At 40.0% G+C, this 23,925-nt stretch overlaps 1 protein-coding gene across 8 annotated transcripts in view; it reads right to left on the bottom strand.

Annotated features, from left to right (window-relative positions):
• PBRM1 (polybromo 1) overlaps positions 1-23,925 on the bottom strand; it is a 62,251-nt gene that overhangs the window by 22,986 nt on the left and 15,340 nt on the right. For all 8 annotated transcript variants that reach the window (XM_056863282.1, XM_056863258.1, XM_056863275.1 and 5 more), the window contains exons 8-18: positions 22,515-22,613; positions 20,517-20,602; positions 19,312-19,407; positions 16,871-16,962; positions 14,980-15,196; positions 13,800-13,941; positions 13,322-13,419; positions 10,236-10,512; positions 7,773-7,878; positions 4,347-4,989; positions 2,453-2,664 (exon numbers count right to left, since the gene is read on the bottom strand). In XM_056863282.1, coding sequence (XP_056719260.1) covers positions 2,453-2,664; positions 4,347-4,989; positions 7,773-7,878; positions 10,236-10,512; positions 13,322-13,419; positions 13,800-13,941; positions 14,980-15,196; positions 16,871-16,962; positions 19,312-19,407; positions 20,517-20,602; positions 22,515-22,613 — 2,068 coding nt within the window. The remainder of the gene's footprint in view (positions 1-2,452; positions 2,665-4,346; positions 4,990-7,772; positions 7,879-10,235; positions 10,513-13,321; positions 13,420-13,799; positions 13,942-14,979; positions 15,197-16,870; positions 16,963-19,311; positions 19,408-20,516; positions 20,603-22,514; positions 22,614-23,925) is intronic.

Below are 23,925 nucleotides of genomic sequence, written 5' to 3'. Positions count from 1 at the left end.
TGTACCAGACAGCAGGAAAGCATAGTTTGTAGCAAGTTTGCAGTGAGCACTGAAGGGGCTGAATGTCAGCTTCCGAAGGGGGGAAAAATCAGGGTGAACCTTTTTAAAATTGGCCATGTATTTAAAATGACATGGAGGAATGCAGACAGAACTGCAAGATATGCACTTGCTGTAAACCCACTGTAATCCACTGACACTAGCAAATTTGCTGTGGACAAAAACTGCTGTTAACCAGTAACTTGGGTTAGCTGTTTGAGTACTAGTAAACAGCAATTCCTTCACACCCAAGTATAATGCAGGGGTGAGGTTATCTGAGTGGTACAGTGATGGTTATGAAGTCCTCACTGGTAAACTATGTTTTCTGGAAAGCTTATTGAAGTTCTCTGCAAGATTTCTGTTATAATATATTCTTTTGAGAATGGATTATTGATCTAATTTTATTCCCACTTCAACAGCTACAGTCTAGTTACCACCCCAAAATGCATGTGTGGAATATTATTTGAAAGCACTCTCATATCACCATAGACCAAAAGGTATATATATATATTGCCGTCAAGTCATAGCTGACTTACGGCGACCCAGTAGGGTTTTCAAGGCAAGAGATGTTCAAAGGTGGTCTGCTATTGCCTGCCTCCGCATCACGCCCCTGTTATTCCTTGAAGGTCTCTAAATACTTGTCAAGGTCGAGGCTGATAGAGTTTGACTGGCCCAAGGTCACCCAGCAAGCTTCCATGGCAGAGTGGGGATTCAAACCTGGATTTCCCAGATTCTAGTCCAACACCTTAACTACTACAGCATGCTGGCTCTCTCTTAAGTAAACAATTCCCAACATGAATTCTGAAGCATTACTCAGTATGCACGGTTTATATGCAACAGGCTCTCCACTGACACACAGAAAACACACACAGTCTCTCTTCTAAGTCCACTGGGATATGGGCCCACTTGCTGCTCAAAGGAGATAGGCCTTACCCATGCAATCTGCTTCCATATACCTTTAATACCTCAATTCACACTGAAGATTCCATAAGTGATGAATGATGTCTTATGGCCCCACCACACATCTGAACCAGACTTTAGTCTTTCAGATTCAAAGTCAGTATTAAAGACACCTGATTGTTAACATGCATTTGCTGTCCATGAAAACTGATGCCCCAGCACTTCGGATCAGCACTTCAAAAACCTGCCAAACACTGACAGTCCCAAAAACAACTAGCTTAGTGAATTTGTCTTGTCTCTAGCACAAGGTCAATTTATCTTCTGATCTTTGTATTTCATCCTTTTGCATATGTAATCACTCATATTTTGGATTAGTGTGGGGGAGACTATTAACGAAAATCATGGCTGAAGGACTTAATAATATTTTGATCAATAATGCAAAGAGGGGAACTGGACATATGAGGCACCCTACTAAAGAATAAAGGATGACCTTTAATAATGGGTATGAAAGTTAATTCCTTGGCTAATTACTATACTGTATCCGATCATCACTGCTGGGAAAGTGTAATGAATTACTCCTATTTTCATTAGCAATGGCTGGATCCTACAAATGGTGAATGGCTTCTCCCCACCCCTACCAAGCTACTTCAGAAGGTCAGGGATGTCTTGGAAACAAAGTAGGATGTGGAGGAATCAGCAGAAATTGTTCATCCTCTTTTGCAAGCTCTTATTCCAGTGATGAAAGAGCTTGTATAAGAGAGTTTGAGAAGGGCAGCCATGTTAGTCTGTAGTACAACAGTGAGATTTGAGTCCAGAATCACCTCAGAGACCAACAAGAGTTCCAAAATGTAAGCTTTTGAAAGTCAAAGCTCCCTTTGTCAGACACAGTAGTCTGATGAAGTACTGTGTCTGACGAAGGGAGCCTTGACTCTTGAAAGCTTATATCCCTGAAACTCTTCTTGGCCTCTGAGGTGCTACTGCACTCATATCTCACCGTTCTTGTACAAGAGGGAAGTGATTTTTGCTGCTTCCTCCGCTTGCTGCATTCCACGCTGCTTCCAAGGACCTCTTAACTTTCCGAAGCAGCTGCGGGGAGTGATGTTATAGGGGGGAGAGATTTTTTCTATAACAGCCTTCTATTCATGGCTTGTAGGAGTAAGACCCGGTTAATTTCAAGAGGAGAGCCCACTTAATTTGAAAAAAGGATTTTAGTAGGTACTGTACTATGTAACTGCCACTCCCACACTTAAAACCTATTATTACTTTACATTTTGGCTTGCTGCCAGAGATTGTGAAGCACACAAGAGAGCAAAGGAAATCTTTTAGACACACTTTTCTATATCGCACAACTATACACATCATTTATTCACACTGGTGCCACAGAAAACAATGGCCATCTTCTTAAGTAATACTAGTAATGCTAGACAAAGGTAAACGTACCTTGTTTCAGTAAATATTCAGAAAATATATGCCAATGCATAATGATAATGGATAGCTGTTTTAATCACCATGTTACCTCTCTTCTCCTCTTCTCTTTTCAGTTTGTCCTCCTCCATTTCCTTTGGGAGTTTTTCCTTCTTTTCTTTTTCTACATCATTATGAAGATGTTTGGTGGTGTAGCTGAGAGCTGGTGATAACAGGATCTCTCCATTCTTGCAGAGTTCATCACGGATTTTGATGAAGAACTGCTGTAGTTCCACTGCGTCCTCGTAAATCTCTGAATCAGTCCTTAAAGGAAAACGACTCCTCAGTGAAAGGACGTTAACAGCAGACTAAGCACGAGTTCATCCACTTGCTCTGAAAATCTGAAACGTCGCTGTTTGTAACCAGTTTTATCATGAATTACTGCAGCCAAAGGAGGGGCCAGGAGTGACATTACTTACAGAGTGATCTAAAATTAGAAAATGAACTCTTCTTTTTGGTCACAAGTTATTTTCCCAAGTATCAAAGGATAAGCACACTCTAACCTTGACTCTTAACAACCCGGTTCTACCTGTGTGCACTGAGTTCTCCATACCATTCAAAAGACTGAGTTGCAAGTTTAGCAAGTCTTAGGCCTGGATCAGCACTTACTGGGTTGGCACAGGAAGACAATACCTTAATAAGGAAGTGTTTTGTTTTTTTCATATCCAGAACTAGGAGGAGAATGGCTGGGACCTCTGCTCCTAGTTATCTGAACAAGCGACTGGAGGAGAGCAGAGATGTGCTTTCCAGCAGGGACACTGGATTTAAATTACTATGTCTGCGGAACTGACAGGTAAGCGGTCCAGACCTTCAAGTGATTCCCAGGTTCAGAGAGGGTCTAGTGCTTCAACTCTGTCCTCCTTAACTGTGATTACTGAACCTGTCATGGGCTCTTAAAAGGAAGCCACTGGTCCCATTTGCACCACTGGAACTGCCATATGGAACTCAGATTTCCTCAATGTCCTGTAAAAGCTGAAGAACTGTTTTCCCTATAAACTTGAGCAGCAGAAGATGAAAAGATTACAGGCAAGCAGGATTTTTGTGTATTTTAAAGAAAAATGTAAAAAAATCTTCAAGTGAATTCTTCAGTCACCTGCGTCTGAAGAGTCTGGAAACGTACAGTTGCACTGTAACAAGTACTGCCATTACAATCTCAAAACCAGCAAATTTAATCTAATCCAATTAAGTTTCACTTTTCAGCATAATCATTTTGGGTTTAAGACCCAATTAATATGGTCATGACTATGTAGTTTTTCTCTGATTAAAACTTATTTATATACTGCAAATTCTCAACTAAAACATCTGATATGTGTCTTCCCCCATCCCCGCTGGCCAAATGGGGCAAATCGCAGCTCCAGATCAGGAAACCAGTCAGAAGGAAAGAGTTAACTCCCCACTTCCCTCTTGTACCACAATCCTGAATCAAACCAGGTCCTCCCGGTGGCTGCTATTTACCAAGAAGGAAAATGCTGGAGATCCTTTCACAACTCTTCCAGATCTCGTTAAGTTAAGACCTAAAACATATTACTCCTCATCAGGTTTCAGAATAATGAAATATTCCTAATAACAACACTTCAGATGGTTTAAAAAAACAAGTAAGTTTAAGATCCAGAATTAAATACAGGCACTAAGTGCTGCCCTTGGTACCTGTAATATCAGAAGGAAAGCTACAGGTAAAAACTCAGAAAAACAAAAATCTAAATTTTAAAGTTTACTATAGATTGGAGGCAGCCAGTTAACCTATGAGGTCTGCATTATGGCATGTCACTAAGAATTCCAAATGAAGCTTTTCAGAACACTGTTTCTTTTTTTAAATGTTTAATTTCTGAAAGCTGGTGGCCCTGAACTGATCTTTTCAGTCCCAAATCACATCATTACGAAGCAACATTGGCTCAGCTTTTGCAAGGCAAATGACAAAAGGTTGAGAAAGGTAAGGTTTCACCTACCGATTCATCCTCCTTGCTCGCTCAAGCACTTCAAACATATGCTCTTGGAACAAGTCCAATCTTCTGTACCGGTTACTTTCTACATTTTTCCGTATTATATCAAAAGTCAGGGGTGCTTTGTTTGGGAAACTGGGGTCAACAGCAGGAATTTCAGCTAAGGAGTCACTATAGCACCTGCCCTCATCATCCTGATGACTCATGACAGAGACAAAAAGATTATGTATAAGTTCCTGGATCAGCAGTGTCACATTGGGGACATGAGAATCTTCATCACCTTCTATGTCCCTTCTGGTCTCAAGCAAAACTTTATGCAGAACCAGGGCATCTTTGTAAATCAAAGATTCTGGTTCATTGTAAGTGCAGGCGTTATTGAACATCATTACAAAATCCTCGACCATGGCATCAATGTCCTGGTACTTGCTGGCCATCATGTGACTTCTGATCTTCTCCATATCAACTGGTTTTTTAATGGTCAGGTAGTAGTCAGGAAGCTCTGACCGAGATGGAAGTCTTAGAAAAATAGCACTCAGCCTTCTACCTCTCTTATCTGTGTAGTTCTTCACTGCTTCATACACCTCATTAAGTTTCTGTTGCATTGGAGTCATGTATTTTGATTTTTTAGGGGATATACCAGTTTTTCTACCTAAATGGAGGAAAAAAGTGATCAATTTCAGTGGTCAGCTTTCTGCAAACTGTAAACTCATTGTGACTTCATTTACTCAGGTACTAATTTGAGTATATGAGGCAACATGATGTTTATACCACACCCCCTCATCATATTTCTACGTCCTTCTCAGTGTGTTACATTACCTGTTACCTAACGGAATGGGACAAACTCATTGTAAGAGTCAACCACAATGTCTATTGAATTTAAAAAGAAAGAATCCTCATGTCAGAATCAAAACTCACACACTCCCTAAAAACGTCACATGCACAGGGGTTTAACAAAGGGAATTATTCCTTTTACATCTGCACATTCTCTACTAAGCATACATACAGTACATGGCACAGTCCAGAGAAAAGAAGCCCCTGCATGCACAGGTCTGTAGACACTCTGGAGCCACAAGATCATGGTCAAGAGTTATAATGAAGACAAACCAAACATTAACAATCTTCACTCCTATTGCTACGTTAAGTCCCTTTTCCGATCTCAGTGGATAAAATTAGTAGATCCAAAATAGGGCTACCAAGCCTAACAACTCATGCCAGTACTGGTTTATAATTCGTGTACTGCGTAACGTTTCCCGTCTGGGGCTTTCCCTATTTATTGGCTTGATTTCTGAATGCCATGAGAGGGGGTTTCCTTCCTGCTGCAACCCTTCCCCCCTGTAAAGTTCCTCAGGACAAGGTAGGACGTGGTACAAGGGGCTGAAGGGGGATATTAGTGCAAGCGAAGGATTACCACCACTTTGACAACAGCACCTTTGGATGCAAGCCACTGTTGTTAACAATATATTGTCGAAGGCTTTACAATCTGTTGTACAAATACAACAGATGCTACGATCAGCAAAAGACAAAAGAGACCCCCTCACCTCTGTAGGAGTATATCGTATACCTTGCACTTGTGGACAAGTTTACATTGGGACCACAAAACGCAGCACACAAACAAGGATAAAAGAACATGAAAGATACTGCAGACTTGGCCAACCTGAGAAATCAGCAGTGGCTGAACATGGACTAACACAAACAGGACACAGGGTCTAATTCCAAGACACTGAAAGACTGGACAATTCTACCAACTATTTTGTCAGATTACACAGAGAAGCCATTGAAATTCATAAACATCAGCACAACTTTAACAGAAAAGAAGAGAGTTTAAGAATGAATAAGGCTTGGCTTCCTGTCCTGAAAACCTCCAGACTAACAAAGACTACAGTCCACAATAGCCATGCAGATTAGCTTTGGATTTCACACATTAACAGATCACTTCAGGATACAGTGGTTCCATATTAACATACCACACCCTCATTAGCACATTATCTTGATACTTACAGGAAAATGATTAGCACATTACCTTTGATACTTTTTTCAGGACAACAATTCAGCTCAACCCGCCCCCCTTTCTGACTATATATTACTCTTCCTACACACTTGACACTGAGAGACACTGTCCTTCAGTGTTACTCCTCTGAAGATGCCTGCCACAGCTGCTGGCGAAATGTCAGGAAAGAAAATACCAAGACCACGGTCACACAGCCCGGATAACCTACAAGAACCAGTTGTTAACAATGTTTTGCTCAGCAAAACACAAACAGTGCATTCCTGAGGAGAGTTACTCCAGTCTACACCCATTCATTTAAATGGGCTTAGAGTGGAGTAACTCTCCTTAGAAAATGTCAAACATTTTCCGTTCTTTTCTCTTTGAAAATCTCCCCATTTAAGCCAACATGCTGAAAAGATACAGAAGCAAGACTTTTACAAAGAATAAACAACTGCACTACGGGAACAATCAGCACAAGGATCTGTGGATGGCATTGTGCAAGCACAGCTTCCTAGATGCAATCAATACATAGCATAACTCTGGAGAACACTAAGCCATGGGTGCAACAATTATGGATCTTTCCTTTGTTTTCCTCCCACTGCCAGCAGTCATTTCCAATTCCAGAAAAGTTGACTCCCAGGCTGCAGGGGGTCAGGGTTGAACTGAGAAAGAGGCAAAGTCACCCTCCTCCTACTTCTGCTGAGGTATCCTAATGGAATAAAGATGAAAGAGCAATTCCCCGCCCCCCAGTGTAGACTGCCCCTGATCTCTGGGACAATTAGTCCATGCAGTTCCACAACTCTGGAAATTAACTTTTCCACAGGTATAATGACTGCTAGGGAAAGGAGAACAAGAGAAAGATTTCCACTGGTGCCTTCCACTAACTGATGGCAAGATCCAACCCATACTAAGAGCCACTGCTTAGCTACTCTTTGGGTCATTTAAAAAGCAGGGTATTTCTTCAACGCTTTCTGCTTAAGTGTAAGAAACCTTGTGATCCTCATCTCCAACTCTGTTCCAATCTGGAAAATGGGAAGGAGACAAAGAAGGCCATTAAGTTAAAAGAGATTTATGAAGGAAGTCAATACAGAAAATTTATTTTTGCTTCTCGTGCTCTATTTCCTTAACCTGTCAACACTTTAGGCTACTACCATTTTTCATGTTCCAGAAGCCTAGTTCATTGGTTTCACTTCTACCTACTCAATATCACTTGTGATATTGAGGAAGATTCCTTTTAGCATTCATTAGAAATACTGAATTATACGCACGTTCTTTGTTCAGGACCTTCCCTCAAAGCACACACACAAAGTTTATGACTATTTTGATAAATAAATTTCAAGTGTGGCTGAAATGTTGCTAACTTCTCAATAAGACTGCCATTTATTTACCATTTTATATTTCAAATCAGCATATATGAAGCGTGGAATTTCACAAGAGTTCCTTACTTAATTTCACTTTTGGGGAAGCAACCTCCTCATCTTCAATCAGGGGTCCCAGCTCTTTTCTTTTTTCTTTAAGAATCTTCTCCAGGATATGAGCATCATTGTATACCTATTAATTGTCAAAATGTTTAGAAATGCTTAGCGTTGTTTTGCGTTGAAAAACAGTAAGGGGAGACATGATAAAAGTCTATAAAATTATGCACGGTGAGGAGAGAAGCTTTACTCCCTTTCTCATAATGCTAGAACCCGGGGTCATCCACTGAACCCCAAGGGTGGGAGATTCAGGACAGACAAAAGGAAGTACTGCTACACACCGCACATAGTAAAATTGTGGAAATAGTTGCCACAGGATGTGATGATGGCCTCCAACTTGGAATGCTTTAAAAGGAGAGTGGACGAATTCATGGAAGATGGGGCTATCGACGGCTACTAGTCATGATCAATATCTCCTCCCCTGAAGTACCAAAAGCCTCAGTTGTTGGGGAGCACAGGTGAGAGGACGCTTTTGCAGTCATCCTGCTTGTGGGCTTCCTAGAGGCAGCCGGTCAGCCACTGTGTGAACAAAATGCTGGACTTAATGGCCTTTGGCATGATCCAGCGTGGTTCCTTTACGTTAATGGCTGGGGAACCTCTATACTTCCACAGCAGCAGTGAGGAAGAAGAACAGACTGCCCTTGCACAGAAAGGGGTGCCACAGGTACACAAGAGCTCCTGTATGAACCTTTGGATCAGGATTCCGAAATCTAGGAACCATTATTCATATTACAGCGAAGCAACTGGCAGCATAAAGGTACAGTCTGGCTCCCGAAATAGAAGACACTCCACTCTTCCCTTTGTACATTTTTGAAATGGCTTTAGGAGGAACAGCAACATGCCCACCCAGGTGAATGTGGAAAGAAAGTGCTTTCATGTGACCAAGGGGGAACTGATAATTTTCACTCCCGCTATATTCCCTTACCCTGTACTGAATCCTGCTCCAAAGGGTCCTCCAACCTTGTGGAGAAGCTTTTTTGGGCATCACAAAATATATAAAAAAGGTGGGGGAAGCCGAAAAGCCTTGTTGCACACCCAGAATCCCAATTTCACGGTCTACTGGAACCTGGCCATGAGCCAGAAATAATGTTCTCTTTTTATACATCAGCCTCACTGGACTTCTCCCCACTGTTTACCATCTAGCCAATATTTTGACATTTTACTGATGGAGCTCTTCATATCTGTATCCTTAATTGTGGACTATCCAAAACACAGCTAGGAAAAAAATGTCAAGTGCATATCTTGAAATGTTATTCCCTAGGTATCATCTGCAAAATAGGTACAAATCAGTTTTCCGGCAATGCAGACTTCCCCGCAAGTACATCCATTAGGCACGAAACCAATAATACACTAATGCAGGAATTCCAAAATATTCTTCCCTGTAGCTGAAAAAATGACTCTGCAAACTGTTAGGTATCTTAGGAGTTCATTGCAGTGAAGGCAAGGATATCTCCAGGAAACAACTGTAGAGCTTCAGTGCAAGGGAGTAGCTATTTGTGGCATGCTGAAATGTGATAACCTTCCTTTGAAGTGAGACTAAGAGCCTAATACCGGTCGTCCCCACCATAAAATGTTGATTTATTAGTGCCTGTGTGCTGCATTCTTGCAACAGCGACCTGTCAAGCTAGCCACAAAAAAGTCCCCAACCCACTAGATAAGATGAAGACGGCATTTTAAATAATTTTTTAAATCAAATTTGTAACTTGTATCGAGAATAGGACTGTAGTAAAGCTGGCATTGTTCAGGAAGATGCTTTAATAAAAAGATGAGGGCTATAGCTTATGGCACTGTTTATTATATGTGTTTCTGGTTTTACTGCATTGTTTTCTAATGTCTGTCATCCAGTTTTTGCATGTATGTCACGTCTTATACTGTTCATGTTGCACTGTTTTATAACTTTGTAATTAGGGTTGCTAGCCTCCAGGTGGTGGCTGGAGAGCTCCCGCTATTACAACTGATCTCCAGCCGACAGAGATCAGTTCACCTGGAGAAAATGGCTGCTTTGGCAATTGGACTCTATGGCATTGAAGTCCCTCCCCTCTACAAACCCTGCCTTCCTCAGATTCCACCCCCAAAATCTCTAGGTATTTCCCAACCTGGAGTGAGCAACCCTATTTGTAATCCAGTCTTTCTCCAATGTCTTAAACTGTTCCTATTGCACTGCTAAATTTTGTAATAGTGTGAGAGGCAGACTAAAAAATAGTAAACAAATAAATTCATCCAGGTGATTGTTCCATGAGGATGGGGTGCTTTTCTACTAATGTGGATGCACACAATGAAAATGTAAACATGTAGAATATACACCAACGGCCATACATGAATGGCACAGGCTCCCTCTTTAGATACATGCTGTGAAGTTCATCTAATGCATAAACAAAGGAAAGCATGAGTGATGGCTATAGAATTTTAGCTCAGTCTTTCTAGAAGATGTACCTGTGAGCCTTCTTCATTATAATGCCTTGCATTTCGGAACATTAGTCTCATATCTTCTATCATTCCCTCTTCCCCTGAGTACTTGTCACTACGGATGTTATGCTCTATAATCTTTAAATCCATTGGTTCCAAGATGATTTTGTAGTAATCTGGATAGTCTTTTTTGGAAGGTTTAACCATAAACAGCTCACACAGCCTTCGGCCAGTGCCTGGCTCGCGTGCGTCAATAACAACGTTGTATAAAATTTTCATTCGCTGCTTCTTTATGTTTTTTTTGCTGTTAAGATTAAAGAATGAAAAACAGCAGTTCAACAAACATACTTTTCTTTGTAGTAAACGTGACTGATCATCTCTTCACTATCATACAAAGGCAGATAAGCTGGATGCTGCCATCATCATCATATAGAGCTGTATTTATAAATTTCACATTAATATAAAAATCCTGTATGGAAGGTCAACACTATAAGAAGGCAGGGTTAGGCTGTACGTTTCAACAGAGCCCACTGATCTGATTAGTTGACACCAAATTGCAATTTCTGAGGTATGTTCTTCCTTGATTCTAGGCAAATATTATCTTGCTCCAAAGTTACTGAGGAACAATTAATATTTCTTTTGGTGTTGATACGTCTGGTGCCTACAAACAGAAAGCACCACTGTGAAGATGTATAAATGTAACACTTTTAAAAGACAATACTATTCAGATGGGTTTGATACTGTATTCCCTCTTCTCCATTATAATGCCTAGTGCAGGAATGTCGAACTGGATTGTTACAAGGGCCAGATATGACATAAATGTCACTTGGGCCGGGCCATGCCTCGCCAGCCCCGATCGAGAGTGGAGTGGAGGGGGCTGCCTTGGCTGGCTCGCAGGGCAGATAAGAGCTCTCAAGGGGCCGGATACGGCCTGCAGGCCTCATGTTTGACTCCCCTGGCCTAGTGTAAAAAACAGATAAGCTAATAAACTAAAGGCCAGAGGTCATAGCAATGGTAGTAAAAGTACATTTCATTAAGAAGTCTTTCCTACTTTTTATGGCAGAGGGTCCTGAAATGTAAAACTTTTTCAAACAAGCAAAGAATTTCTCAGCTCTATTATCCTTTGAAAGATACACCCGCACAACCATTTTTTAAAATTTACAACAGATGGTATCTTGCTGTCATATAGACAGCAGGTGTGGTGGCTCAAGAAGTCATATCCATTTTCTCTATAATCTCTTTCCCTTATTCCCCGATATGTAGGAAATAGCTATGTTTGCTTGTTGAATTCTCTATTATTATTATTTGACATGTATTAGAGTTGAACCTTGGAGGGATCTCTGGCATACTGTCTACATTTGAAAGCCTATCTATGAAGCAAGGTATAAATATTTCTCATAATTTCAGAGAAAAAACATATGGGGTTTAATGCTGTGGGGTTCTCCCCCCACACACTTTGCTTCTGATTGAAAAAAAGAAAAGTTGGAAAGTCTTCACTATTACATCCAGAATTCTGCAAACTGATCAGGCAAGCAGTTCTCAAACTTTTTGTGTGTGTGTGTGTGGAACCCACTTCTAAAATTTACCCCTTGCTACTTTCCTTTCCCAAATATAAACTTGTTCAGTGTTAACCGATATAAAATATCAGTCCTTTATAAAATATTGTCGAAGGCTTTCACTGTCAGAGTTCATTGGTTCTTGTAGGTTATCCAGGCTGTGTAATCGTGGTCTTGGTATTTTCTTTCCTGACATTTCGCCAGCAGCTGTGGCAGGCATCTTCAGGGGAGTAACACTGAAGGACAGTGTCACTCAGTGTCAAGTGTGTAGGAAGAGTAATATATATTCAGAAGGGGGTTGGGTTTGAGCTGAGTCATTGTCCTGCAAAGTATTAAAGGTAATGTGCTAATCATTGTCCTGTAAGTATCAAGATAATGTGCTAATGAGGATGTGGTATGTTAATGTGGAACCATTGTATAAGTGATCTGTTAACATGTGGAATCCAAGGATAATCCGCATGGCTATTGTGGAAGACTACAGTCCACAATAGCCATGCGGATTAGCCTTGGATTCCACATGTTAACAGATCACTTCAGGATACAATGATTCCACATTAACATACCACACCCTCATTAGCACATTATCTTGATACTTACAGGACAATGATTTGCACATTACCTTTAATACTTTGCAGGACAATGACTCAGCTCAAACCCAACCCCCTTCTGACTATATATTACTCTTCCTACACACTTGACACTGAGAGACACTGTCGTTCAGTGTTACTCCTCTGAAAATGCCTGCCACAGCTGCTGGCGAAACGTCAGGAAAGAAAATACCAAGACCACGGTTAATACCAAGACCACAGCCTGGGTAACCTACAAGAACCAATCAGCCCTTTATATTTTATTTTTAGCTTTAGAATTTATCAATATGTAACTTTGCTGAGCAACAGGTGACATTTCTAGGCCCTTTCACACTTCATGCAGAGGCAAACTCAAATTTACTACTGAGCCTCCTCAGCTCACCCTCAGCTTCCTCCTGGCCACATGACCTACATGTCAGAGAACTGATTTTAATGTAAAGGTAGGCACATAAGTGTTACTAGAGGAGTACCTTCTCGCACAAAAATCTGAAGTTGCCAAGCCAGAAATCCATGGAAGTGTTGGTCACCACCCAACTGGCCATTTTCAGAGAACACAATATCTTTTGGCTACTCCTCTCCATTGTGACAGTTTCATCTCGTGTTAGTGTTTCAAATAATGCGTTATATCCAAACTCCCCCTTCTGCGAGTTCTTCTGCTTGCACGTGGTTGGGGGGACTATTTCTGCCAATTTCCCCTTCCCACTGTGTACCCCCCCCCCCCGCATGTATAAACAAACTCATAGTCACTCGAATGAGAAAGTAGACAGTACCTTTTAAACCGAGAAAAACATATATAATGTCTAGCACACTATGTCAAATTTTACAGTATGAGGACCAGACAATGAACATTTTTGCTAACTTGAACATATCAGAGTTATAACTGGCTTAGAATAACTGAAAAATAAAATGAAATAGTTACTCATTATTATTATTAGCAGCAAGTCAGACATGGCAGTATGCAAGTACACACCTTTTTCTTTTTGAACTTCCAGCATCAGACGTGGCAGAAGAGATCATACTGTCCCCGTCCTCAATTTCATCTCTTCTAGCTAGCTCCTTCTTCTTTGCCTGAAAGAGCACAAATCCCTGGACTCAGATTCTCTCTGCTGAATCTCCACACATATTTACACATCTTCAAGGGCAGATGTACAATTTCTCCCCCTGAAGGGTGTCTTCAGTATTCACAGTCAGGGAAACATAATTAGTTTAGTATAATTCATCCCATATGTAGCCTATTAACCTGTATTCCCAATTTAGGGCTGTTGAAAGCTCTCACATTTACGATAATACTTTGAGTTAAAACCAAGAAACAGCAATGTTGCATTTTCTGAGCAGCTTTAATATCACAAGAGAGCAGTGTGCCAATGCAGATATCAATGCACCAATACTAACTGCTACAAAAAAAATGAGCCAAGAAACACAACGATTCAGCCAGTGTGAAACTTTACCTGCATAACCTGCTGCATTTTCAACACTCTTTTATAAATAGCCGAATTTGGAACATTGTAACGTTTGGCATTTTCAAACATCAAGTTGAGATCACATTCCAAATGGTCAAGTGTTTCATATTCATGGTTCTTCAGTTTTGTTCTGCAGAAGAGACAATCAATCTTGTTTCAGTGCTGCAAAACAATCACTTTTTCTAAAACAGAATTTAACTGTTCAAGAAACTCTGAACTAGGTCACTGAACCATCCATCCCTGTTCCCTTCAGAGAACGTCTTCCCCCCAACATCCTCCAAAGAGTAGTGCTTCAGTAGACAGAAAAGGAGGGATGCAGAGACTTGGTCAGTTGCAAGAGAGAAACAGCAGCTTCCCACAGCTTAATTCTCAACTCTTCCCAAGTGCAAAAAGACATCAAGAAACAGAAACGCCACTCATACTATATAGTAGTTTTGAGAAATGTTCTAAATGGAGGTATTAAGAAAGGAATAGATTATTTCAATTGTTAGGTGGTTGCATGGCACTTCTTCACTTGAAAATAACTATCACCAAACATGACATAAGCCCATTAGAAAAAGAAGCGACTGCTGTCTATTCTCCTACCAGCTTTTTGATGATGAAATGTTGTCTCAATATTTTACAAACTGATGACAACACAAGGAAGATGAGTAATGATGTAATAAACTTCACAACCTGACCTACAAGAATGAATTGACTTTCTCACTGTATTATCCCAATAAAAACTGCACCACTGTGCTGGCATTTCAAGTAATGATTTAACATCATACATGGATTCTTCTTGCCTTTTTTTTGCCATCAAGTCACAGCTGACTTACAATGACCCTGTAGGGTTTTCAAGGCAAGAAACATTCAGCGGTGGTTTGCCACTGCCTGCCTCTGTGTAATGACCCTGGACTTCCCTGTTGGTCTCCCATCCAAATACTAACCAGCGCCGATCCTGTTTAGCTCCTGAGATCTGACAAGATCGGGCTAGCCTGGGCTATCCAGGTCCATCTTTAAAAACAAGGAGTCCGAAAGCTTTTATACACAAACAGCTATAAATAAAACTTTAAGTCTGTAAATACAGTTATTAAAAATAGTTGATTCATGACTTAATATTCCCTCCCCCCCAAAAGAAGCAGCTCTTGCAGCCATTCAGGATTGGAGACGGTCACGTCAGTTTTACCTGATTTGCTGCAATGAAATAGGCATTTTGATTTGCTGATAATAATCAGGATATTTTTTCTTGGAGGGCAAATGGAAAAAAGGTTCCGATATGAGCTGACCCTGGTTGTTCCGGCAGTTTCTAACTGTATCATAAAGCTGATAAAGAGGACTGGAAGTATCCATAAAAGATGTAATGCTCTCGGCTTCAGATTCCCCTTCTTCATAACGAGCAGCAGCTAGAGGTGGTGATACAATTATACAATATCAATGTGATTTTTTTTCTGATTGAAATAGAAAAAGTAATTATACTGGATCCTCTCAAAAAAAGAATTTAACTACTTTCTCTCGCGTGACTGGTTTCATAGCTCTCAAATAGGCAGCTCCCTTACTAGATGTTGCTCGTCTTTTTAAAAAGTAGCAATAAGATTTCCTACTTGCTTTTAGCTAGAAGGATCAGATACAGCCATAGACTTCAAGTGCAGTCCAATCTGTAGAAGGCAAAGGGTCAATCCAGATGTGGTCAGGACATGTGGAATAAATTTTAAATCTATTCACTGTGGCATACAAGTGTGCAGCGAGCTAGAAGCCACTATGCAAAAGCTTAAAGAAGCTGCCTTCCTCCCCACTTTGGTTGTATTGACCCCAAGGCTACTTGGAACTGCATACAAAATCAAGTCCACTTGGAAGTAAAGGCTAGTACCATAAAAAGCACAACAGTTGTTGAGCTCCAATACAAGGTCAATATTAGTCTATACGACATTTTTAAAAAACCTATGCAAAGTTCTTATTTGTTTTTTAATGTAAGAATTGAAAAACCCTCCATGCTGAGTCTTCTAATTCTCCAGACTGGTTCAAATGTTGAAAAACTGGAGTCACAGAGCATGAGTCTGCACTCATAGGTGCAAATAAAACAGCATCTGTCCCACCACATCCATAGTTACAGGTGCTGTTTCCTGGAGGATAATACACACAACACAGACACTGAGGAATTGATGGGACTGCACCATGTACAAGATTTTTTAGCATGTGAACCATGTGCCATACCAATGTCCTTGATATGGCATGTAGACCTAGATTAATATTTAATCACCACATTAATTAAATATGATGATGATGTAACCAAACTGGAGGACATACCTGCAAAAGGTGTGAGCCTCAATGAGTCAGCAAAATTGCCTGTCAGTGTAATACAGATTTGTTTTTCACAGATGAAACTTATCAGGTAATGTTATGTCACAATGTAGATACAAAACTTCAGCTAACCATGAATTATACCCTAAACACTTTCTTATCATGGGGCCTCTTGAATGGGCAGTTCCCTGTATCAAACTTGGTCTTCAAAGCAAAGAGAATCCTCTATCTTTGCTTTTAAAGAATGCAGGCAGACCATCATAGCAATGGGAAGGGGCACAGAAAACATTATTTTACCAGAGATAGGCTAAACTGAGTGACGTGTTCCCCATGATAAAAAGCTAGTTATTTCCTCAAACAATGTAAGATTTTACTTTAGTAAATATCAAATTGCTCAACAAATAGACAAGGTGGCGTGATGTAGTGGTTAGAGTGTCAGACTAGGATCTGGGAGACCCAGGTTCAAATCCCCTCTTGGCCATGGATGCTAGCTAGGTGACCTTGAACCAGTCACATACTCCCAGCCTATCCTACCTCATAGGGTTGTTGTGAGAATAAAATGGAGGAGAGGAGAACAATGTGAACTGTTGTGGAGCTGTACCAGGGAGAAAGATGGGGTGTAAATGAAGTAAATAAACAAAGATTTTTATTTATTTATTTTTGCATTTGAAAATATTCTGGTATTTTAAAAGGGTTGCCACCCATCTGGAATCTAAGAGGTATATTCAGAATTCAATAAATCTGCTTTGCAGATCTCACAATATTTCTGCAATTCCTACCAGCCAGAACAGCATCTTCATCACTTTCAGATCCATATTGCAGTGCCATAGTTATTGCTGATAAACGATCTCCTTGGACAGCTCTTTTGTTACTGTAAATGTTAAAAAACAGCAGTTGAATAAAAAAAAATTGTAGAAAAAAACAAACACATATTTAAAAGATTAACTTGTACAGAGTAAAACAGACTACTTTGCATGCATATTTTACCTTGTATAGTTTTAGCCAATTATTAACTTAAACGTACGCTTAGCTTTTCTTCTAAAAGTAGCTAATGTTTCTATTTGACATTTCATGGGTTCTTCTGAAAACTAACTGAAATAAATCTGAATTAACAATACTAATGAAACTGAGCAACTCAGATTGTCTGTAGGACCAACAGCAAATGGCAGACAGAAATGTGGGTTTTGTGCACGCAAAACTGTCTTGCTTTCAACTGACCAGCTATTTTCCAGGTAATATTTTAACAGGCATTTAAATATCATACACTCAATTAACTAAGACAGACAAATCATTTAAAAGGTAGAAATATTCATGAAAGCGCTGCTTGATATTGATATATGTTGATATTTTACATGATGCTATCGATGGTACATGAAACTCCAAAAAAGAAAAAAAATCCAGCGTAAAGAAACTATATCCAATGGCTTAAAGTAATTGATAAGGACAAATAAGTATTACGAGAACTAAAGTATTTCCCAGTCTAACATTGTCATTGCGCATGTTTGTAAGCCTTAGATCGGCACCTGAGAAGAAAACTGTGGAATTCTACAGAGATGGTGAGGTTCTTCAATATTTTCTGTCATTCATTCAAAGAAAACTGACTTGCATAACGGCATAAATTTTAACTCATAAGATGCTGGCTGCTGTGACATGCACATGCTTTTTCCTTCGTAATGATTTTATTTGTGCTCACATAAACGTGAGCAAAAAAATAAAATTGTTATGAAGTAAAAAACATGTTCATGTCACAGCAGCCAGCACTCTTGAAGAGGCATTCCTTACTATGCATGAGAGAAGGGAAACCTCTTCTAAGGCAATGGCTACCACCTGCAGTTTCAGAACTTATAAAAATAAAATGTGTTGATTACTAATTAGAAGAATATTTTTGGTTGATTAAAGGGTTGGTCTGACTGACTTGACTAAACACTGATGCCCTCATTTCTTCTCAGTGAAGATGTCCTACTGTTGTGTGTATGGGGCAGTGGGTGATAACCTGTGAAAATGTGAAAGGTCCCGTCTATTCAAGCTATTAATTCCAAAAACACTTCAACAGAAAACAAAGACTTTGCATACGTGACCGGGGACAGACATACAGTATGGCACCTGCCAACATTATTTTCTTAGGGAGTTCCACAGCAAGGAAGAGACTCTACATCATAAGTGGATGCATTCAGCTTTGTTTCATGTATTAAGGTTGGAATGGCGTTACCAATATAGGAAGAATACTTTATACCATCTCATAAACAGATGTAGTGGTTAAGTGCTTTGGTTTGTAGTAGTGGACTCTAATCTGGAGAACTGGGTTTGATTCCCCACTCCTTTACATGAGCGGTGGACACTAATCTGGTGAACCGGGTTGATTTCCCCACTCCTCCACATGAAGCCAGCTGAGTGACCTTGGGCTAATCACAGCTCTCTTAGAGCTCTCTTAGCCCCACCTACCTCACAGGGTGTCTGTTGTGGGGAGGGGGAGGGAAGGTGACTGTAAGCCGGTTTGAATCTTCCTTAAGTGGTACAGAAAGTCGGCATATAAAAACCAATCTTTTTCTTAAAGTCTCTTGGTGAGAAGTATACTTTTTTTCTTTTTAAAGGCAGGAATAGGCTGTTTTCTGTTGCTTCTCCCAAAGGTATCAGAAAGCAGACTATTCTAAGAGAGCACAGGCATTTGGGCTCTGAGGGCACACACATCATGACTGCCACCCACGGCAACTTCTGCCTAACAACTGCAAGATAAGATAAGATAAGATGAAGAAGCCCTTAGTACTATCTTGCTGATATTTATTTATTTTATTAAACTTACATCCTGCCATCCCTAGCGAAAACTGGGCTCAGGGAGGCTTATACAATGCAAAATTACACCATTAAAAACACACTAAAATAAATTAAAACATAATTAAAATCTGCCCCCAAAACCAATAAATAGATAGCCTATATCGAATGTCAGATGGTATCTATCTGAAATCTGATACGGCTAAACTTATGGAGGTGCATTTTAGCAACCTAAAAACTTTCATTCCATTTAAACAACCACATTAGGTAATTATACAAAACTATAATATTTCTAGTAAATGAACAAACCCAGCTCATTCTTTTAAACTGTACTTTTAAACTGTTGCATATGCAACGAAAAGCAGATTTGGACACATGGGGTATGGAGCAAAGGAAACATTATAAAAGTGGATAAATAACTGAATGACATTTAGAAATTATTAGGACTCACCGGTAATATTTATTAGCAGAATTTCTCTCATCGACCACATGGCCTTTACCCTGTGAGGAAGGACCTGTCAGCTTGGAAGCAGCCAAATTTGCAGTCCTTTATGAAAGACGGACAAGACATAGAAAGTGCGAAAAAGAAATCCACCAGAGAACCAAAATGATATAGTTAGGATGTTGTTTTTAAAATATTATAATTACAGAATAAGTTTTGAAAGGAAAGTTAAAGATGCTCAGCCACTGCATTTTATTAAAAAGTGGTACAGTAAATGTTACTAAATTTTATGTCGAGTAATTCATTTTAAGTATGACAGAAAATCAATGTTCAATGCTAAAAGACTACATAGATATGCTCAGAGATAAATTCTATTGATTTCACACTTCTCAGAAGCATGAAGATGAAAAACTGAGCCTCCTCCCTTGGGACCCCTCAGCCTCCCACAGGTCATTACGGCCTGTCTCCTCAAGACTTGGGCAAGCAAACCCCCACAGCCCTGCCTCCTGTCCAAACTCAGCGGCAAGGCTGCCTGCTGTAGCATAGAGTGGCTCTGCACCTCTTGCTATCAGAATGGGATGTTTGAGCGGTCCACTGCCTCCTCCACCTCCTAACAAGCTCTGCTGTTCCTGCTGGCTGCAGGGAAGCTGGCGACATCTGTTTCAACCCCCCCCCCCCGAGAAGCCTTGGTAAGTGGGAGGGCTGGGGTCCTGCCCCCAGACATACAGGATGGAGAAATGTGATAGCCACTAGATCAGTGGTTCCCAAAGTGGGCAGTACCACCCCTGGGGGGCAGTGGGATTATCTGTAAGGGGAACTAAGAGGCAAGGGGGAAGCAGGGGGTGCTAGAGGTGGGCCCCTTCAACTGTGTTGTTGGGTAGGGTGTGCTGGGGTTGAGTTTGTGGAACCAAGGGGGCGGTGGCCTGAAAAATGTGGGAACCACTGCACTAGATGAACATCAATTACAGGTAAGTGCAACCCTATTTTCACCATCATAGTCTCTGAGAAGTCCCACGTGGGAGACTGGCAAGCTCACTTATCAAAGGGATAGCTGGTGTGGGCTCCAAGGTAAACAGCATATGTAGAGCATGCTAATTCTATCTAAAGATATGTCTGTAACACTAAAGCATTGACATGAACTATTATTTAAGAGATTTTTTTTCCTAAAGAGAAAAAATCACTAATTTTATCTACTTTTCCCCCATTTATAGTACCTGACTCGAAGACTTGATTTGGTCAATTCCGAATGCTCAATTTCCGCCTTTTTCATATTAAATATTTTTTTAATTGCATTTGCATCCTTTTAAAGAAAACCAAAAAAAATCCTGTATTAAAAATAAGCCAAACAGGTGAAGTAATCAATATTTTATTTTTAAACACACCACTTCAAAGTTTACCCCTTTCAGACAGGATCGTTTTGGACAGCTCTATCAGACAGAATGTTTTTAAAAAGCTATACGTATATACAGCCAATCCCATCAGAAAGTGTGATTGCATATTCTTGAGCAGCTACAGAAACTAGCCACACTTTCAATTTGACTACCACACTGTAATGTGAACACCGACAACAGAAGCTCCAAACAAACCTATGGTTTACCCAGTTCTCCCCCACGAAGGTCAAGAACTGCCTCCTATTCTATTGGCAGTATGGCTGGCATCCCAACTGGTAAATGCATTTAGGATTGGGAGGTATGATTATTCCTTCTACCCATTTTTACATAAAATATTTTATAGCATAACATTCTAGAAAACCACTTTGATGAAAGGAAGAGTGACAGATATTACCTACAAATCCTTTAGTAAGTCTTCCTGAAAAGAACCTCAAACTTAATTGATCTCTCAGAGGAGAACAGTTCTAAACCAGTGCCAAACTTGAGCATCTGATCTGAAACAGTGGCACACATACTGGACATAAACTCATCTTAATGATTACTTAGGCTCATTCAAAAACATTAATCCATTGCTGCTTCATACAGACATATTACTTATCCATCTTTCCTGCACATTTGTTCATCATAGCAACAAGAGATATATGGGGAATGGCTCTGGCTCAACATTTGAATTGGAAAATGTTGCTTTTGTACAATTATTATTATTTTTTATAATATCTACCCAAGTAAACCAAAGCATACGGCTAATAAAATGGTATAAATCTCTTAGTTGTTCGAATTCAAAAGGGTTTTTCCAGTTAATAATGGAACTGGTCTGCACAGTTCATAATAAAACTTAAAACAGAAGAGGCCGATACATTCTGCTGGAGAAGGATCTAAATAATCTTGAGGCTATCTCCATCTGTTCACTAATATACACTGTTTCATATTTTCTCATTCACACAGTTCCTAAACAAGAATGTGTTCTGATTAGTTCCTTTAAAAAATTAAAATATTGTTGGTTGCTTCTAAATAGAGCCACGCTATTCAGCATAATATTTAACACAATTCAGAAATATTTTGCTCTACAGAATTTATGGGTTGAGTCCTATGATCTATCAACGGATGATGCTGATGGTCACAGATCTTTCCCACATTACTCTCCTCGCTACAGCCATTTCTGACACCAGGAAAATTTAATTCCAGATCTGAGGGACCTGCTTGGTCTAATAGCCACAGTGGGAAGGAGGAAATGGACACAATTGCCTCTTCCTCCATCAGCACAGTCTCCTGACCTGAGTGACTATTAAACCATACAAACTTGGGAATAAATTTTCCTGGGATCAGAAAGGACTGCTGAAGGGAAGAAGGTGTGGGAAAAATCTACAGTTCTCTCATCCATGGACAGTAGAATCCAGCCCTGTGTCTGCAAAATATAGTAATGGTGACATCAAGTATTCCTGTCAGGCTCTATATAAACACCTAGCAAGATGACTTACTGGAGGACTAAGTGTCCAAACGTTTGAGAAACAAGGGATGGTTGTACAGAAAAGTATTGCTCCATGACATGACTAGTAAATGTCCATGCTGAATGGCTGGCACAAACTAAACATTAATAGGACAGTAACTACTACATAAATATATCATTTTTATTTGTTAAAAGCAGCATCTTCTCCTAGTTCTTTTTAAAACCGAAACAGATACCATTTTGGACCCAGTTATTTTATAAGAGTCAAAATCACACTCCCCCAAAAAAAATCCAATTAAAATTTTTAAAGTCCAATATGTAGTACAGTGACACAAGGAACTGAACTCTAATATTAAAAACATGTTAAAACTAACCTTGAATACTTGAGACCCAGGCTCATTGTAGGTTTTGGCATTCTTAACTAGCAGATCTATGTCCTTGGCCATTGCATGAATGCTTTTATAACTTCCATTCTATAATTAATATAAATAAAACAAAAGAAATCTACAGCTTGTTTTTCTAATATGTAGGTGTTAAGAATGTATATAACATAATTGTAAAAAATTATATTAACCTCTTTGCAGTTCAGTCAAGTACTTTGTTGCCATCAATTAGGAGAAACTAATACTTTCTGTAATCTGAAAGTCACTGTGGATGAGTTTAATGATGAATTTGAATGTATGAAAATAAATGTTTTTATATAAATTGGGGCCATGAATCAAAATGAGTTAGCGCAGAAAATTATTATACAACAAAGAAATTTACTAAGTGTTTGGCAAAAGGATTAGGAAAAAAAAAAAAAACCACTAAAGGATCCCAGGTATTTTCTTTATGAGCACACCATAAATCAGTGGTAGTTGGCCCGTACGCTGAATCTGAATTTGGCTCATAGCTGGGAACATCAGTTGCTCATCTACTCCTTTCTAGTAAAAAGACAAAGGAGCTTTTTGGCCAAGACTTCACCCCTCACAACAGCTATAGGAAAAGCCGCCATAAAACCACCACATGGGCAGCCTACATTGCCTGCAGTTCCTCTCCCACTTCCACATTCAGAATAGGGTATGTGTGAGTATGGGTCTTCCGGTCTAAGCCAGTCAGAATTCAAAACCTTGCAAGTTAACTCCAAATTAAATGTATACGAACTAGAAAGTTAAGAACTAAGAAGTTATTCAACGAAGTCAGATTCTACTGCCACTTCCTGTTTTTAGCCCCCCAGCTGCTGCCATTTCTCCTCCGCAAAACCACTGTTGTTGTGTGTTTTTTTACACAGGGAAGTACCAGCAGGCAGAGGGATGTTTAATCCTTCCCTGGCTCAAATTTACCCCACTAAAGCTAGATTTCTCAGTCAACGATCCAGACATGGATATCTATTGCAAATGTAGGCTGGGGACAAACTGGCTGAAAAGGGGAAATTGCAAGAACTGAAGGTGGAGGGTAATGCATCCCTCTTCTTGCTTGCAAGCTCTAACTGGCATACTGCTTCCTCCCAACAGTACTTTGCAGAGGAGAACTGGGTTAAAGACATAGGGGAATTTTTCACGGAGATTTGCTGCTGTTTCAACGCTGATTTGCATCGGAATCAAATTTTGGTTATTTACTGCAGATCCGGCTTTTCCCTGATAGAGGTATAAAAGCCACATTATGTCAGCGGCAAACCAAACCACTTCTGAGCCGTACTTTCCAGTAGAAGCACGTTTTGTTGCTCGGATGCCCATGAAAAAATGTTTGCTTCGGTTCCGCTGTCCCTCCCCGTGACGTCTCCTTTCTCCTCCCCCAAGAACGGTG

Source organism: Euleptes europaea, chromosome 1 (assembly GCF_029931775.1).
Source record: "Euleptes europaea isolate rEulEur1 chromosome 1, rEulEur1.hap1, whole genome shotgun sequence".
NCBI classification, from domain to species: domain Eukaryota; kingdom Metazoa; phylum Chordata; class Lepidosauria; order Squamata; family Sphaerodactylidae; genus Euleptes; species Euleptes europaea.
This window is presented reverse-complemented; position numbering and strand designations above follow the sequence as displayed.